The sequence below is a fragment of the Dermacentor variabilis genome, unplaced genomic scaffold (assembly GCF_050947875.1).
Source record: "Dermacentor variabilis isolate Ectoservices unplaced genomic scaffold, ASM5094787v1 scaffold_15, whole genome shotgun sequence".
In the NCBI taxonomy this organism is placed as follows: domain Eukaryota; kingdom Metazoa; phylum Arthropoda; class Arachnida; order Ixodida; family Ixodidae; genus Dermacentor; species Dermacentor variabilis.
Window position 1 is genome coordinate 9,525,302 of NW_027460313.1, and position 17,560 is coordinate 9,542,861.

The 17,560-nt window shown below is 47.8% G+C and overlaps 1 protein-coding gene across 1 annotated transcript; it reads left to right on the plus strand.

The window, feature by feature from the left end:
• The first annotated feature begins 11,146 nt into the window (after nt 1-11,146).
• LOC142567901 (uncharacterized) lies at nt 11,147-13,580 on the plus strand. The gene is made up of 2 exons (XM_075677994.1): nt 11,147-11,527; nt 13,138-13,580. Exons 1-2 carry the CDS (start codon nt 11,348-11,350, stop codon nt 13,342-13,344), a joined length of 387 nt encoding a protein of 128 aa, XP_075534109.1. The 5' UTR covers nt 11,147-11,347; the 3' UTR covers nt 13,345-13,580.
• Nucleotides 13,581-17,560: the final 3,980 nt, after the last annotated feature.

Genomic DNA, 17,560 nt, shown 5'->3' on the forward strand with positions numbered 1-17,560 from the left:
GGCGGTCGCATCGCCGCAGACGCGCCTGGAAACACCTGGCGATGAGTGTTGCGGCGACGACGATCGGGCCAAAATGTCTGCCGCCCCGCCGCAGACGCGCCGGCAAAACCACGTGTCGCAGGCGAAACGCAACAGTAGAAGGACGCCCAGCGAAGCTGTGTATGTGGGCCCTTTAATGGCGAACTGCACCTCCACCGCGGGTCGGCCCGGCATTGCACTACATTCGGGCTCGGCCCATGTATTGGCAGTGCTTAACGCGTGCTTCACCTCCGCCGCGGGTCGGCCCGGCATTGCACTATCTCCGAGATTGGCCCACATATGGGGATTGCTTAACACCTGCTTCACCTCCGCCGCGGGTCGCTCCGGCATTGTACTATCTTCGGGTTCGGCCCACGTATGGGGAGTGCTTACCACCTGCTTCACCTCCGCGGCGGGTCGGCCCGGCATTGCACTATCTTCGGTATCAGCCAACGTATGGGCAGTGCTTAACGCGTGCTTCACCTCCGCCGCGGGTCGGCCCGGCATTGCACTATCTCCGAGATTGGCCCACGTATCGGGAGTGCTTAACCCCTGCATACGTAGCAAAAGGGTCTCAATATAAATTTGCAGTGGAAATAAAGCACTATTACGGGGGCGTACGCGCGCAACCCGTCTCAGGGCCCGCAGCGAAATTACCTTGTATATGCCGCGAAGCGAGTCTCCGCCCCAATCCAGTTCGCTCGCAGCACCCTCGCAAAATTTTTCCACACGCGGCGCCTCAGCTAGAAAGCGCCGTTCGGTCCTGTCCACTATTGTCCAGCACACTGTAGCACTACGAAGGAGGTTTCTGAGCGCGTGTTTTATGCGTTTGTCCCCTTGACATGCCGGCATTGCGGAGTGCGGTCGAATTTGATTACGTTCCGCCGCTGGCATCCCGCGCGGTGAGGCAGTGAGCACGGACGCCCCATTCGGTGATCACTGCGTCTGAAGGGGCAAAGTTCTGATGGTGTTATATAAGTCGCGGGTCGCTTTTTTCCTCGCGACGATAGATTGGATTTTTTAGAACCACTGCTCCAGAAGGGCAGATGTAATGGGCAAATGGAGGCCTCGATCAGGAGAGCACCTGAGGTTATAATAACGCAGGCGGCGCAGGATCTCCAGTGCACCCAAGGGGTAGCGGGGGGATGAAAGCTGGATGCAAGGCGGCCCGTGGGTTGCGGCCGCGGAGGCCGAAGCTTGGCAGGGGGTGTCCGCATAAAAAAATTCGCTGTCCGCGATAGCGGGCAGCCGATCTTCTACTCCTCTGTCCGCGCAGGCCTCAGCGAGTCCCAACCCACGGACCAGTCCGGGTTCTAGCTTTGGTGTCCTCATTGCTACTTTGGTGTCCTGGAGGCGCTGCCTATAATGCGAAATAATAGCACGTTGTTACAATGAGTAAAAACACGATTGAATAAATATAATTACGTCTAGCCGCCAACTTGTGACGCTAAGTTCAGCACTACCGCGCCCCGCGATTTCTGCAACACAACCCAGAACTTTGCCTCTGAAGGTACGTCGGACAGACTTTCTCGCACTTGTGGCGCCGGCACTGAGTCAGTCATCGTCACCGGCGGCCTTTCAGCGGCTTGCGTTCAACCACGGTTGCAAAGGCGCTCTGCCTTCTAGATTTTCAATATGTGCAGCCCTGGCTCTACTACAGTCGCTACTGCTCCCCCAGAAACATCTGTGATGTTATTTACAAGGTACACGGCACGTAAGGTGCGACAAAGCTATGATCCGCCACAACTGACTTAGCACGAGCGCCGCAGGTGCGAGACAGTCTGTCCGACACAGCGGTTGCCAAATCGGGTGTCAGTCCTTGCTGCTTCACCTATTTTACCGCGCCGGCAGCCAGCGTCCGAGCATACACAAACACGACCCTACTCCGCAATGCCGGCACGCCTAGGGACAAACGCCTACAACACGAGCTAAGGAACCTCCTCCGTAGTGCCTAGGCAGAGGCATATAGTCAAGGAGAAAAAAGCCCCCAGATTTTATTTCTCGCGCCTGCGCACAAATGGCTGGCGATCCCTCAAATGAACGTCTCGTTACTTTGCTGCGCAGTCACGCACGGTCGCGCGCGCCCTATCTTGAAAGCGATCCGCAGACACCTCGTACTTCGTGCGTGCTGTCTTTTCACCGCTCTCCGTGGAAGCGATAGACAGCACGAAGGTCACTTCGCTCGCTGCTGCGGCTGCGCTTCCTCACGCCAGCGTTGTGACAGGGAGTGTGCGCGGTCATCTAGTGCGATGTGCTCATGTTCGCCTGTGCGCCCTGACAGCGCGCTTGTTTAGTTAGTAAGAGAAAGTGTCCAAGTTTATACGTCTGATAAAACTACTATCCTTACTTTGTATAGCTGTCTACTAATTTGCTATTGCAATCGATGCTTCACCTTTCGGGCGAAACTGCGATTTTTTATCGGACACTTATGTTGAATTCCAATGGCGGAGTCGGAGCAGCCGACGGACTCCGCGAGCGAGCACTCGACCCTGGCGCAGAGCAACGCCTCCAGATCCGCGAGTGGAACACAACCTGCGCCGCCGGAGCAAAGCGGAAGCGGAAGTTCTATCACCGAGTTACCCAGGATACCTTGCGTGTTGTCATTTCATTCCGCTGTTTGCTCCCAGCACCGCTGCACCGGTCACTTGTCTCTTCAGCGCCGTTCACCTGTTGTTTTTTTAAAAGCGCGGAATGGATATCTCGCCAAGCGTGCAGCAGCTTTTGCTTCCTCGCGAGTCGTGACCAGTGGCGCCTCCTAGCAGACAAACGTGGTAAAGGAAATACGTCACGCAGAGTTCCGGTCCATTCCGCCGATTTTGGCGGAGCATCTTTTTCTGCTCCACGGACTGACTCCCGCTCTGAATCCCCTCCGACTCTCTCATTGGAACACCTTACTCCCGCCCTCACTCTGCCATTGGAACAAACTTGCTCCGAAACGAGCAGAAAAACTTGCTCCGACTCCTCCATTGGAATTCAACATTAGCATCTGAACTTCCTTTAGTTCGAGAGATGTATCGTGCAAAAGAATAACATGGTGGTCCATGTCCATGATGTCCATGTAACAATGTCCGTATGTCTTTTTTTTATGCGAACGAATTGACGTCTATGCCACCTGCCATCCTTGGTCGTCGTCGAAAACGACCTCTTGCCGCACCTTTCAACAATTACAGCGGGTAGAGTTCTCGGCATACTGCATCGCGTAATGCAAAGAGCACTGGACAACACTTAAGAAACTTTGACGTCACGTCTTCCGTGAGCTCAATGCCCATTGAGCGCTTGATCAAAATTGGCCGAAAACGGCAATAGCATAGGATCAGTTGTTGCTACAGTGCGTTTGTTCAGCCGATGCAGCGTAATTCCTAGTTTTGTGGCGAAAGTGTCAAATGACTCATTGAGCGAAAAAGCCAGCGTGTCTAGCAGTGAAACGGCTTCTAAATTCCCATTGTCTCCAACGCCACGTCAGGAGCGGGCCTCACCGGAGCTGAGCTGGCGAAACGGCGAAACCTGCCTGTTGCCGCAGTGCACGGGCGAGGGCATCGCAGCGGCCAGGTCTCCCTCGCTAACGCTATGGGAAGCCTGTGTTATACGCGCGTCCCTTGCCGCGCAAGCTCTCGCCTGCGTTCTATATGCGCCTTGGTAATGCCAACTCCAAACTAGCCAAGCATCTCAACGCACTCGCTTGCCCACCAGAAGTTCATAACTCGAAGGACCGCTAAGCGGTGTTCCATCGGACATTAAGGCTTCCGCATTCACAACTGGGGAGTGAATGCGGAATACACCACTTCTTCTTGCATCGTTATGAACGAAGAGGTAGAAGTGGTGGAGCTACCTTCATAAAGTCCGAAAAAGACAATGGGGTCGGATGACAATATCAATAAAGAATTTGTATCGCGTAAAGACGCGTCGTGGAGCACCTTGGTAGGAGGTTTAATGCAGGAACTCCAGGCTGGGCTACTCCTTTTTCGCAGGCAAGCAAGAAGCTTAGGCCGAGTGAGAAAAAAACATTCAAAAGTGGAAAACGAGCATTTAACATTGGTGCAGGCCTTGAAGACATTTCACTTGTACCTGTATGAGAACAAGTTCAGAGTGTGAACTCATCACCACCCGCTTAAATGTGTAAGCAAGTCAACTAAGTTGTCCAATGGCCGGCTGATGCAATGGAGCCTAGCGATTCGGGAGTGTGAGTTGTACAATGGGTATACAGGGTGATAATTTTCATGTGTAACATAATTTTTAGAAATAACTTGTTAGATACCATAATTCTAGTCCTTGAGCTGTATTATTGAGAGAAACAGATATTGATTGTGATCATGTGGACTTCGACATGCATTGGCTGCGAGGCCGCCGTCGTGATGTCGTCGCGGTCATTCAATCGTCGTCACAGCTTCCTTGACTCACATTTGTTGTCATAACATTAGTCATGGCGGAATAGTCATACTGTGGTTTTACCATCGTACTCACTTCAATAACGTCATCCCATTGTCTCATGCTGTCGTCCTTATACAGACCTTCGTCAGTACACTGTCATCTTTCTTCCTTCGCCATTCTATCGCAACTACGCTGTCGTCATTCCGTCGTGGTTATACTGCCATTTTCATGCCATCGTCGTCATTGCGTCGCTGTCAAACAGTCGCTATCATGGATCTTGGCCATACCATCGTCGTCGTGCCATCGTCGTCATTCCAGCATCGTCATTCGGTTGCCGTTATCATGCCAACGCCGTCATAATTCGTTGCGATTTCATTGTCCTGATGTCACCATCGTCCCACCGTCCTCGTTATACCACCGTGATCATTTAAAACCCGCCATCTCTATTTTTGTCATGCCTTCGTCGTAATACTGCCTTTGTCGTTCCACTGACGTCACTTCTCTCTCGTCATTCCGTTGTCGTCGCTGCTTCGGCATCGTGCAGTCGTCGTCATGCCGCGATGCTCACGAGCGACCTTGGCAAGCGAGTGGCATAGCAAAGTGGGACATTACTACAATATGTCGCATATAGCCGAAACAACGGAAGTCTCAAAATGACCACTACAGATGTTAAATGAACGTCGCTTGAGAAATGCGGTGTGTCGCTACATTGATCGAATGCTAATTGCATTACCATCGACAGTCATCGTGAGATGAGTTTTTCCATGAGTTTCTTTAAGTCGCTAAGCCTTATTTTGTTTCGAGTTCGCCAGAGTACATACAGCGTTCCATCCTATTGCCTCTTCAGCAAACACGCGCCTCCATATAGAGTGAAACGCTTACACAACACTTGTCCTCAATATACTGGCATCACACAGAAAAAGTACCTAACAATTGTCGGAGAGCGACTTCGCAAGAACAGTCTTGCGCGAATTTGTTTTTGTTACCTCGGACTTAAATTTGTTTTTAGGTAAGGTATTCGAATTTGAACCAGATAGTTTTTATTATTATTATTATGCAATTTTCCATTAGTGGTAGTGGCTTATTTCCTGTAAACTGCGAACACATTTCACTAATCTCAGCTGCTGTATGTCTGATGGAATGAGAGAAATACATATACGGGGAAATTTTATAAGTGCGTTTTACGTGCAACAGACGTGCGCGTCGGATAGCAAATGATGACTTGTGCAGGGGACTGATGTGCGCTCTTGTAGGGGCAGCAAAATTTTCTCTTTTCCAGGAGAAAACCCATCGCTGGAGAAAGTTGGCGAACTACAGGAAACCACCGTCCCAAACATAAAGGGCCCCCTCACTGAAGTCATATGGCGCATTACAGGCTAATCGGGCAGCCCTGCATCATATGTGATCCGGATCAAGGCGTTATGCACCTTGTTGCTTGAAGAAAAGCCTTTAAAGTGCAATTATTTCTTTTTTTCGCACCACACAACGTTAAGCCAATGGGAAAGCAACAACCACAGAAGGCTATAAAAATCATGCACAGTGAACATAGACTTCATAAAAATATGCCGAAACATACCTTGCATAAATGACTTCTACAACGATAAATAAATGGTGAGCACCATTATACGGAACTACCATTGACTCTGTGTATCTTTCTCACGTTTAATACCTTCTCGATAGTGATTAGGTACCTTCAAAAGTTGTTCATTCATTGACATCAACGGAATGCTTTCTTTTTTTCAATTCCTTGTGGCGCAGATTACCCGGATCACCTCTTTGTTATTTATCATTACTTACTTTTCTGCTCTAAATACCCTTAAGGTCACTCAGGGGAGGCATGGGAAAAGGGGGGAGAGGTCACGCACTGAAAGGATGATATCCTACTAGAGAAATAAACGGCATCAAAAGGAAGATGCATACAGGATCTGCATAAGTGTAAACACGGAGAAAGCAGGAGATGGAAATTCAAGACGATTAGCAAACCGAGAACAAGGTAAAAGCGGGAACCAACGTTTCGACAAGTGGACTTGGCTTTTTCAAGGCGTCATATGCTTTCCTCGGCACAGTATGTATAGGTAGGCTTCTTTTAAAGTTGAGAGGGCGTAAGGCGGGTTGGCGAGACAATGAAAGCGGGTGTGTTAGCGGCGAGGGCGTGGAATTGAAAAGAAAGGGGTGTTACTGAATGTCGGTGGAGGGATGTGAGGTAGCGCCGTGTGTCAGCCAGTGACGCGGCCGTGTGTTCTTTCGTGAAAGGGGCCTGCACGTCGGGTGGAGGGGCGATTATCTGCTCTGCTGGAGATCAGGCAGCTATCGTCTTTGAAAGAGAATAAAACAAGTGTCAGAAAATGGTGCTCGTAGAAAGAAATTACTAAAATGTATTAAATATATAAATAAAAGAGAAAGGAAAGAAAAGAAGAAAAACACTAAGCAACACCCAATGAAAAATAACTAAGTGCTGTTGTCTATAGCTTAAAAGTTAGCATTGCGGATGTATTCTAAAGCTCCCTTGACAATTTACCGCCTGTTGGTCGCAATGTCTTGAACTTATGGATGAGGTATGATTCTCTGTATTTTCTCTCTCGCGTAGAACGGAAATTTCACTGCCCCGCTGTAAGAATAAAATCAGTTGAAGTTCAGCGCTCAATCTGTCTTTTCGTACTCTGCCTTCTCAAGTTTTTATTTTCCTTTTTTGGCGCAACAATGTATTCTTCACTGTAGGATGTAGCGTTTGCATCCTATAGTCAACTTTCCGCACATACGCCATCGGAATCTGCATAATCGTCGAGCCAGACATGCGCTCGACAACATGCTGTTTCAAGTGGCGCTGGCACATGACTGATGCGGGTGAAACATTTTGTCAGCACGGCGAAGCGCAAGCTCACGTCTCTCGCAAAGTTCTGCGTCTCAGCGCATCGAAAGCAATTATATTTTCACCCGTGGCTTGGACGTTTGTAGCCGAAGTTGCAATTCAGGGCAAAGCAAGTGGTGCCCCTCCGGCTTCTTTTCTGTGCAGGAACACTTTCACTCTGGTCCCGAGGTCTCAGCATCTTCGCATTCACTAATATCGCCCGCAGTCTTCACTGCGCACCCGGAAGGTCTAAAGAAATTACAGGAACTCTGAGAATTATTGTGTCTGCGAGCGCAGCGCACCGTGCCGTCAGCGTGTTAACAGACGACATAAATGACCGCTTTAGAAAATTGCTCATTGCAGCAGGAAACATCGCACTTTTGTGCACTATCTGAACATATTTTAACCATCTTATTTCATGTTTTACAGTGAAAACAAATTATTTTAAGTATAGCAGGCACGCAATTACAACACACTGAGCAGCAGACGACGCGAGCTTCGCGACAGGCCTCTGACCGCTGCGCCACACCCGCTGTCATTATGCCGAGAAGTAGAAAACAACGGCGGTCGGCACACCTACCCATCTAGCCACCGTAGCCTGATCACGCAGCATGGCGCCATCTCTCGAAGGAGCCGGCGTAAAACCCGCGCCGCCGAACTCACGGACCGCTGGCGGTGAAAAGAGCACAGGCAACACAGTCTCAGCGCCAAAACATGACAGGAATTTCACTTGCTAAGGCTAAACGGGGCGAGTGCAGAGAGCGTCTTGCTTGGCAGTGGAGCCCGCCAGCTGAAATCATGGGTTCGCGGCACTGAAATATTTATATCTCGGCTATTAATGGGGGGGGGGGGAGCTTATTTGAAAAAATTTTGCGGCGGAACGCTCCCTAGAGGACACGTTGCAGCTTACAGCGTATAACCAACATTTACTATGGGGCCTGGTGAGGGCGTTTAAAACCTTAAGCGCTGCCTGATAACTGAAACTTGTTAAGAAATGAAACGTGGCATATATTGTCAGAGCAATACAGACTCGAAGGAAAAAAAATAGTATAATGGCTGAAACTATCCTCGATGATTACCTAAGTTAATGCAAAGCATCTCTACCCTCTACGTGGCGTGGCGCAAAGTCGGAAGGAATTCACGTCATTCTGGGGAAACGCACGCTCGAGGACCACGAAATGCCTGCGCGGGCCGCGACATCTTGACAATCTACGATGGGAACTGGAGGCATTGACAGACGCTAGACGCCGCACAAAATTTGTCTTCACCGAAGTGCTTCTGGAAGTACGCCCCTGCGTCCCGTAAGTTCCGGTCCTTTAATCGGCGCTGCTTCATCTAGGCGGCCCATTGGGGCCGATTTACGCTCGAGCCGCACGCCGCGCCGCTCGCCTACCGTACGCGAGCGGTGATACTAAGAAAAAAAAACTGCACATGTCGCACACTGGTGCTCAAATTTCGGTACAAAGCACGCGCGGGCCCAGTGTAAACCGAAATTCATGCATTACTGTGCGACACGTGCATTAAAAGCGGACGTTCGTTTGGTGTGTCGCTGTTCTTGGGACGCGCGTCGCAATTCCTTTGTTGCTCGAGCTCCACGGCTGCGCGGACCTCGTAGGCCCGTCGCTTCGCCTCCTGCCTCGCCGCTTTAGCACGCATGTCGCACCTCTTTAGTCTCCGCAAAGCATTTGCACTCCTAGGCTCCTCTTCCGCTTGATACTTTCGAGGGAGGGTCCATTGTTTTGTCTGCGAGTAAAGGCCTACGCGCAGACTTAGCGCAGCTAGCGCGACCAAGCCACGTCGACTTGTGGCGTGCGCACCAGCAAGATGGTGTCAAGCCAAGCGCGGCGTGTTACCGGGCGCGTGGAGCAAGAACACACCGAACCAAGAGCGGTCAGCGAGCGGGCGACAAACTCTGTCACCTTGGATGGCCGCGTTTGACCTTGGCTCAGACTACGCAGTGGAATGCTTCGCAATTAAAAGCGACAGTGATTCATCAGTGCGGGCAGTTCTGTAGCACTACCATAATTGCAAGGCACAATTATCAGCGTGTGCGGCAAATTATAGACCCCGTTCTGGAGTATTGAACACAAAAGTGCGTGTGTCAGCGAGCTTTCAGTGGGATTGACAAGGGGGGCGATTATACACCATGATGGCTCTTGATTTCTCACGGGGTTCTGAAGTTTAAGACTCTCGCAGCCATGTATGTATTTCTCGTCTGGGTTGTTCGCAGTATACAAAGTGTCCCAAGTATCATGCACCAAAATTTAAAAATATGCATACGCCACTTAGCTGGACAGAACTGTAGGTAATGTTGTTTGCCATCGCTTGGAGATACTCGTATTTTTTTGCCCTCCGCCTCATTAGATAATTAGTCTTGCTTAATTAATCAACTTCTCAAATAATATAATTAGATTAAAAGTGTCATGAAAAACTCCTGATACAGCTTGCTGTTGCTGTATACGTGTTACATAAAAGTGTGCTTTCGAGCACGAAAAAATCCCGCGAATAAATGCAAAGCGACTCGAGCGGCCAGTCGCGCGGCAACTTTGCGTGCATCTGCGGGCAACTTTGCGTGCATCTGCGGGCTTCTTTCACGCCGTAAAGCCACTTTTATGTAGCACATTCAGCAGCAGAAAGCTGCATCAGGAGTTTTTGATGTCGCTTCAAAATTTACTCAATGACACTTTTCATCTAATTATAATATATGAGAATTTGATTAAATTTTAAGGCTAACTATGTAATTGGGCGGAATGCAAAAAAAAAATAATTTGACTATCTACTAGCGTCGGCAAACAACATTACCTTGGTACTATCCAGCTACGTGGCACTGGCATAATCTTAAACCTTGGTGCATGATAGTTCGGGCACTCTGCATGCATCACGTTTGCTTTGCAGTAAAGTTTCAATTGTCAGATAACGGTTGTCCTTTTTTTCTTGATGTATATGTCGTTCATTAGGCACTGCTATTATGTAGCAGAGCGTATTGCTACTTCGGTAACCTGCGCCATAACTTACAAAGCAGCTGAATGCGCACTGCTCTTCTCATAGATGCATCATGCAACTACACAGTGAGTTCACTATGAACACATCTTACATACGCGTGCGCCATTTACTGTACCTATCTGTTCGTGCTTTCCCTTCCCGCCTCTCTGCGCAGTGGAGCAGTAGGCAAGGAGAAGCTTCGGACCCATCTTGTTACGGTTATTTTTCTCCCCTGTTTAATTCATTTCTTATCTGTCGCACCTAGTGGCCAACAGTAAAGCAACGGCGCTATCTCAGTGGACCAACGTTAAATGACAAAGAGAAGGAAAATACAAAAGGAATAGTTAGGGAATAGGGGATCTAGTTATTACAATTGAGTAAGATATCTAATATGGCATCCAGTTATCTAATTTGTTGAATGAACGCAACTCAAAGCTCCCGGAAAGCTACTCGCTCCAATATGGTTTTTCCGTTCTCATCCATTTCGTTAGGAGACCGTGAGGTAAAGCTTCTTTCCAACGTGGCTTACTGCGACCCCTGGGCTTACCGTACTAGGTGAAGCGGTCCGAAGCGAAAGAACACGCAACCCGACAAACCTTGCCCGCCCTCACGACCCATTACCTTTCCCCGTCACCTCAACACCAATTGTTCTCGGACAGGTGGGCGAAATCTAATAATTGTTTCTCTCTCGCTCTTTCTTTATCACGGGAATTTTCTCTTGCATTCATCGGTGCAGCAGGGTAGTTCCAGCTGAGAATATCCGCCTACTGCCCGCGTTTTTTTTTGTTTTTGTTTTGTCTTTTTGTTTTTGTCACGCGCTGCCTGGAGCACTGCGATGCCAAGGGACGAGAGGGGCCTACCGGCGCGTGCACTGTGGCCGCGTTGCTTCGACCGCGAGGCGCTGGGCGACGGCCACGGTGGTAGAGCGAGCGGCGCGAGCCCCGTCCCGTGAAGCCTCTCGCGCCCTGCCACGCTGAACGTTCCTTGTTCGACATCTGTCTCTTCACCCGCTCGAAATAGTGACCCGGATCGAGTGCGACAGGCTCGCCCAGGTGACTGTTCTTCGACAGCCTTGGCTCCCTACATTTCCTCCACGTAGAAAGCTCGGTGTCCACGTGCAGCGACGCCCGCATGTCTCCCCAGAAGAGGCGGTACCGTTCGCGCCGCGGTGGCCGAGGAAGGCGTCGTGGCGCGGCCCGTTCACCATACAACGGGACCCAGCGAGGAGAAGGCGACGTACCGGAACTGGAGCAGGTTTCTGGAGAAGCGCAAGAATGCGCACCTGAACGCACTTGCGAATACGACGACGAGGTAAGACGACGTCGTGCACATCCTCATCGAGCCAGCCGCTCTTTGGCATCACTACCGCATAAGTGAAACTAAACTTGTACCGAGCCGCAGCGCTGTACCAGCGGCTAGGGCGTTGAGCTCGAGGTCGCGGGTTCAATCCCGGTCGTGGCGGCCGCGTTTCGATGTGGGCCAAGTGCAAACACGCCTGTGCTTTTAGATTTAGCTACACATTAAAGAACCTCGGGTGGTAAAAAATATTGCGGTGTAACCGCCTGCGGCATGCCCCAAAATCAGGTCGTCGTTTTGGCGCGTAAAACTGTAGACTGTCTTTTGAAAGCAATGTCTTCGTTAGCGAGTAACCGCTGCTTGTGCGTATCAGGTATGTTGTTTGTGGTGTCATTTTTCTAGCCTCTTTCGCGAGCGGATCCCGGAGTATGTGCAGTGTAATTATAAGTGCCGCTGCAGGCACTTATGCCTTTAGGTATGTGCCACTGGATTACTGGCCCCGTGATTGCTATGATAATGATGATAATGATGATGGTTGCGATGATGTGGATAATCAATGGCAAAAAAGTTTAAAGGCAATTCAACATCTAGCGGATGTCGATCAAAGGTTGTCGCTCTAATATAGCTCTCACAATTAACTATATAGTTCCCACACCCCAGTCGTATCACCCATGCACCCGCCAAAAAGACGCTGTCATTGATCGACTTCAACAAGACGTTGAATCGCCTTCCTACATTTTCTTTAGAATTTCTACTTGCAGCATCAATGAATGGCATGCAGGCAATTTCGCTTGAGATTTAATTGCTTCAGGCTTGTAATTTGCGTGATAATGGCGTGTAGACAGCCTGTGTTCGAGGCACTTCTTTGTGTCATCAAAGTTCACATCACTGGCACTTGAACCACGCTTGACAGTCTGCCGGATTTACTAATCCAGCAAAAGTGTGAGAGAATGGCTTGTCCAGTTCTGTCTTCGGTCATGAAAGCAAGTAAATTGTTTGCTTCCTGTGGTGAGACGGATGTCGACTCAAGCATTGCAGAGAGGGTTGCGTGGGTAACGTTGAAGCAGTTGCGAGAGAGCAACTACTCTCAGTCACCCACTCTCGTTCAACGCCGCGATTAAGTGGTTTGAGCACTTTAAAGCGAGTAGCTTACTTCGGTTCCTTCGCTCGCTTTTGTGGTAGGCGCCGGAGTTTATGGAAAGTCACCGATGTAAAGGCGACGTGCTCTCGCGCAGCTGAGTTGAGGGAGCACTAGCCCCCGAACGCCAGCAAAATCTGGTGCAGTCACACGAGAGCTAGTTGCATTTTTTAATATTTTAATGTCATCTCACAGATGAGGGTAGATTATTGTTGCAACTTTATTGTTAGCATTATAATATTTGTTTTTTACTTCACCCGCACACTATGTGTGCTGCATTGTACAATTCATCCGACGTGCTTTATCCCGTCACCTCATGATTTGTTTCACAGCGCAGCGACTAATTGATCGCGATTAAAAAAAGGCAGTAATACATGATGGATGTCGTCACAATTATTCAGTCAATCTATAGCACTCGCTAGCCGGTGCTTGAGCTCTCAACGGGTGTTCTCTATCTTCCGTCTCGCCAACCTACGTCACCTGGCAGGTCAAAGGAGGATCCGAGTCAGCCTCCTCCGAGACGCAGAGTGGAACGGAGCCGCTGTTGGAGACCACGAGCAGCGAGGCTTCAGCACCAGGCCAACTTGACGTGGAACCTGACAGGGAAACGCACGTGTGGCTCTACCTACAGAAACTGCCATCTGCCCAAGATTTTCTGATCATTTCAAAAGCGCCGCCGAAAGAAACGACCTGAAGTTCGCGAGATGCCTGATGTGTCACGCAGCTACTTGTCGCTGGCGGCAAGGCGTGTCAACTGCCTTCTTTATTCCAATGGCTCAGTGTTTTCTTCTTTCTTCTTTTTACATTGTAGTGTTCGCTATTTACCCAATGTCCGTCTAGCTTGTATTCTTCTTGTTCTCGTGCTACTTTAATATTAACCCTCCACGTTGTACATACTGCGACGTTTGCTAAGTAAAGACGAAAAAAGAGTTGGATCATTGTTTCACCTGTCAATCACTTTCTATCGGTCTCCCACCGCGGCAGCCCAATGGCTATGGCGTTGCGCCGCTGAGCTCGAGGTCGGGGGTTTGATCCCGGCCGCGGCGACCGCATTTCGATTGGGGCTAAAGGCAAAAAAGGCTCGTGTACCATACGCTTAGGTGCCGGTTTAAAACCCCCAGGTGGTCAAAAGATAATCCGAAGTTCCGCACTATGGCGTTCCTCATAATCAGATCGTGGTGTTGGCACGTAAAGCCCCAGAGATTTTTTTTATCACCTTCTAGCATAGGCTACTGCCAAGAAGACGCGCGAGCGTGTAATATTTCGACTTCAAAAATGGCGCTATAACTTTTCGCTGACTTTCTTTCAACATGGTCAGTTTATCGATGACACCAATCGTGTTAAACTACAGATTCAGAAAACGGACATGGAAAAATAACAGAAGTGCACTAGTACGCGCCCATGCAGGTAGGTACCCCATAGAGCTCAGCTTTGCGCACAGTCACGTAGTGATGAGGGTACGCATGCATAAAACGCGCTAGTATTAAGTTGACCGTGGTGGCAGGGTGGTTAGCGAGTAAGCATTGATAATCACGGCGCTTACCGAGCGGTGTTGTACCCTAAATCCTTGAGGGTCATAAGATACTGCTCAGACCAACCTCGTAAGACCAACCTAGAGATTCAGGGTGTAGTGAAGACCGAGAATGAGTGCTTGAGCGACCTACTTTCCAAACTTGGCTCAACGATCAATGAACCAATCGCTGTATCGAACATTGAAACGTGCCATCGTGTACCTACACGCAGTGGTGATCGGACAAATATAATCGTCCAGTTCAAGAGTAGCGCGAAGCGGGATAGCGTTTTCCACAAAGCTAGAAAAATGCGTCTCACAAATACAGATCTTGGGTTGGAAGGCTCTTCTTCGGTGTATGTGAATGAACACCTTTGCCCTGCCCCGAAGAAGCTTCTCGCGATGGCCGTGAAAAGAAAACACGCGCATCACTGGAAATCGGTGCGGTCGTTGAACGGCAAAATTTTTGCAAGACAAGCTGAAGACACGCCCGTCCTCCACATAAGAAACGAGAGTGACGTCGTGAAGATAACGTCGGGGCAGGCGCAGGTGTACAGCGAGTGAGCAGCGCTAATTTGTGCACCCCGCAACTTTGGCTGCTCACCATCGTCAAAATGGCTTATCAAGAGCTGGCTCTCCCGCATCTCATTGCTAAGCAGGATGCATCGGCCACGGCTGTTTTGCATCTTAATGCGCGCTCAGCATGCAACAAGAGTGACGATATCATCCATTTTTTGGCGCAATTTACTTTTAAGTTTAATGTGATCATGATATCGGAAACATGGTACTACATGTGCTATGCTGACTTTGCAAGTTTATTACCGCTTTTTTATTAGTCGGCCCAGCAAAAAAAGGCGGGAGTGTTGCACTTTTTGTTGAAAGCTATGCAAAACACGAATTAGTACCAGACTCTACGACAGTAACAGATTACTACGAAATACTCACTGTAAAGAGTAAAAACAGGATAATATCTCTGGTGCATCGCACACCGAGCGGCAATGTTATCACTTTTCTAGATTTTTTAACCATTCCTAGATTATGTAAGCATGAACAATTTTATGCTTGTGTGTGGCGGCGATCTTAATATAGATGTACTTAAACAGAGTAACTCATCCTTCCAACTGAACACGTGCCTCCAGTCTGCAGGTTTTGTAAATACAATCACCACACCAACACGCATTACAAGTCATACATCTTCTTTATTTGACTTACTCATCCTTGATATTTCTACTACTGTATGCAACACAGGCTCATTGGTGTCTGACATAAGCGACCACTGCCCTATATTTTAATCTACACCGATGTCTCTAAGAAAACAGCTGATGCCTGTCAACAATTCACTTATCAGCGTATAACACAAGCAGGTTTAGAGCTGTTCAAGAATGACGTTATGAGTCACGATTGATTATATGTTTTGAACAAAACAGATGCAAATGAGGCATATAACGAATTTATTATAACTTTTACGCATATGTACGCCAGCTATTTTCCAATGAGGACAGCTAAATATTCCAAAAAAGTTAGATAGCCTTGGGTTACTCATGAGCTTGCAAAAATGATCAAAACAAAAATATTCTCTATCATTCCTTCTTGCGCACGCGCTGTGAATTAGCATTACAAACATTGAAAAAATTTAGAAACATGCTAAATGCTGAACTTAGAAAGGCAAAGGCGGCGTACTATGAGGACTTATTTGCAAATGTTTCTACACAACAGCCAGAAATTGCGTGGCAAACGATTAATCTTGTTCTAGGTCGCCGCAAGGACGATACGCACCTCACATCGATGAAGCTGGGCTCACGTGAGATAACAGGCACAGCGCTTTCCGATTACTTTAACCACCACTTCGTAACTGCACAAAGCCGCTATTGCTGAAGGCAATGATAGCATAGGGGTGGCTTGTGATAACGATGCTGTTCGCGAAAGCGCATTTTCTTGCGCCTACTGATGAATATGAAGTATACAGTGTGTACATGGGGCTGAAAAACAGTAAAGCTTTATACTTAAATAATTTGCAGATTAAACCTATAAAACATGTTTTGCAATTTATTGTACTTCCGCTTGTGCACATTTACAACTTAATTTTAGAGACTGCAGTTTTTGCAGATGCAATGAAACGCGCGAAAGTTTCGGTTATTTATAAAAGTGGTGATCGAAATACCGCGTCTAACTATCGACCGATATCGGTGCTCCCAATTTTTGGAAAAGGAATGGAAAAGCTTATTTTTGCTCGAATGACGGAATTTTTCAATAAAAAGAGTGTGCTTACTGATTCACAATATGGATTTTGGAAAAACAGATCCACAGAAATGGCTCTTCTTACGCTGAAAGAATACATTTTGCAGAGCTTTGAAAATAACTACTACGCAGTCGGCATTTTTATAGACTTTAGTAAAGCTTTTGACAGCCTCAATCACGAGATCCTTATTCGGAAGCTTTGTATGTATGGAATTCGTGGGAAACCGTTAGAATTACTCAAATCATATCTGAAACATCGACGTCCCAGTACGTTTCCATTAATAAACATAACTCGTCCCTCTTAAGTATTGTATGTGGTGTGCCTCAAGGAAGTATTCTTGGACCACTTTTGTTTAACGTTTTTATAAATGATATCGTAACCATAAACAGTGAGGCTCAAGTTATTGTGCACGCGGATGATTGCACATTGTGTGTCTCAGGTCCTAATGCGAATGAACTTGTGCAAAAATGTAATAAAATTATGGCAGGTTTGTCCGATTGGACACAGACAAATAAGCTTAAAGTAAATTCAAAGAAAACAGAAGTTCTAATATTGCGCGCAAGAAATAAACCACTTCACATTAATCATGCTATTTATTTTCAGAGCCAACGCATTAACTGGCTGAAGAATCTAAAATTCTAGGAGTATACTTTTCTTCTAATTTACGTTCGGCTGCCCATATCAAACATCTCTGCGGCAAACTCTCTGCGGTTACCGGTGCTATGGCACGTTGCCGCACATTTCTACCTATGAGAGCAAAACTTCAAATATACTACGGTCTCTTATCGTATATAAATTACTCTTACCTTGTCTGGGCTGCAACATCTAAATCTAACTTGCAAGAGCTGGTAATACTTCAAAAGAAAATCGTTCGGTATATAGAGAACGTTAATCGGCTTTCACCAACAGATAATATATTTCTCAAATACAGACAAAACCGCGTAGATAACTTATACGAACACAGATTACTAGAACAATTTACTTCTCATCCGAATATGTTAAGAATTATTTTACATCCCTTGCCCCTTGCTCAGCTAGAACTCTGCACACACAAGAAACATAGGACACGAAACCCTGAGGTGTGGAAGGTACCATGGTTTCGAAATAATTAGTCTACAGTCCTTAACGCAAAATATACCGACTGTATTAAACAAATATAAG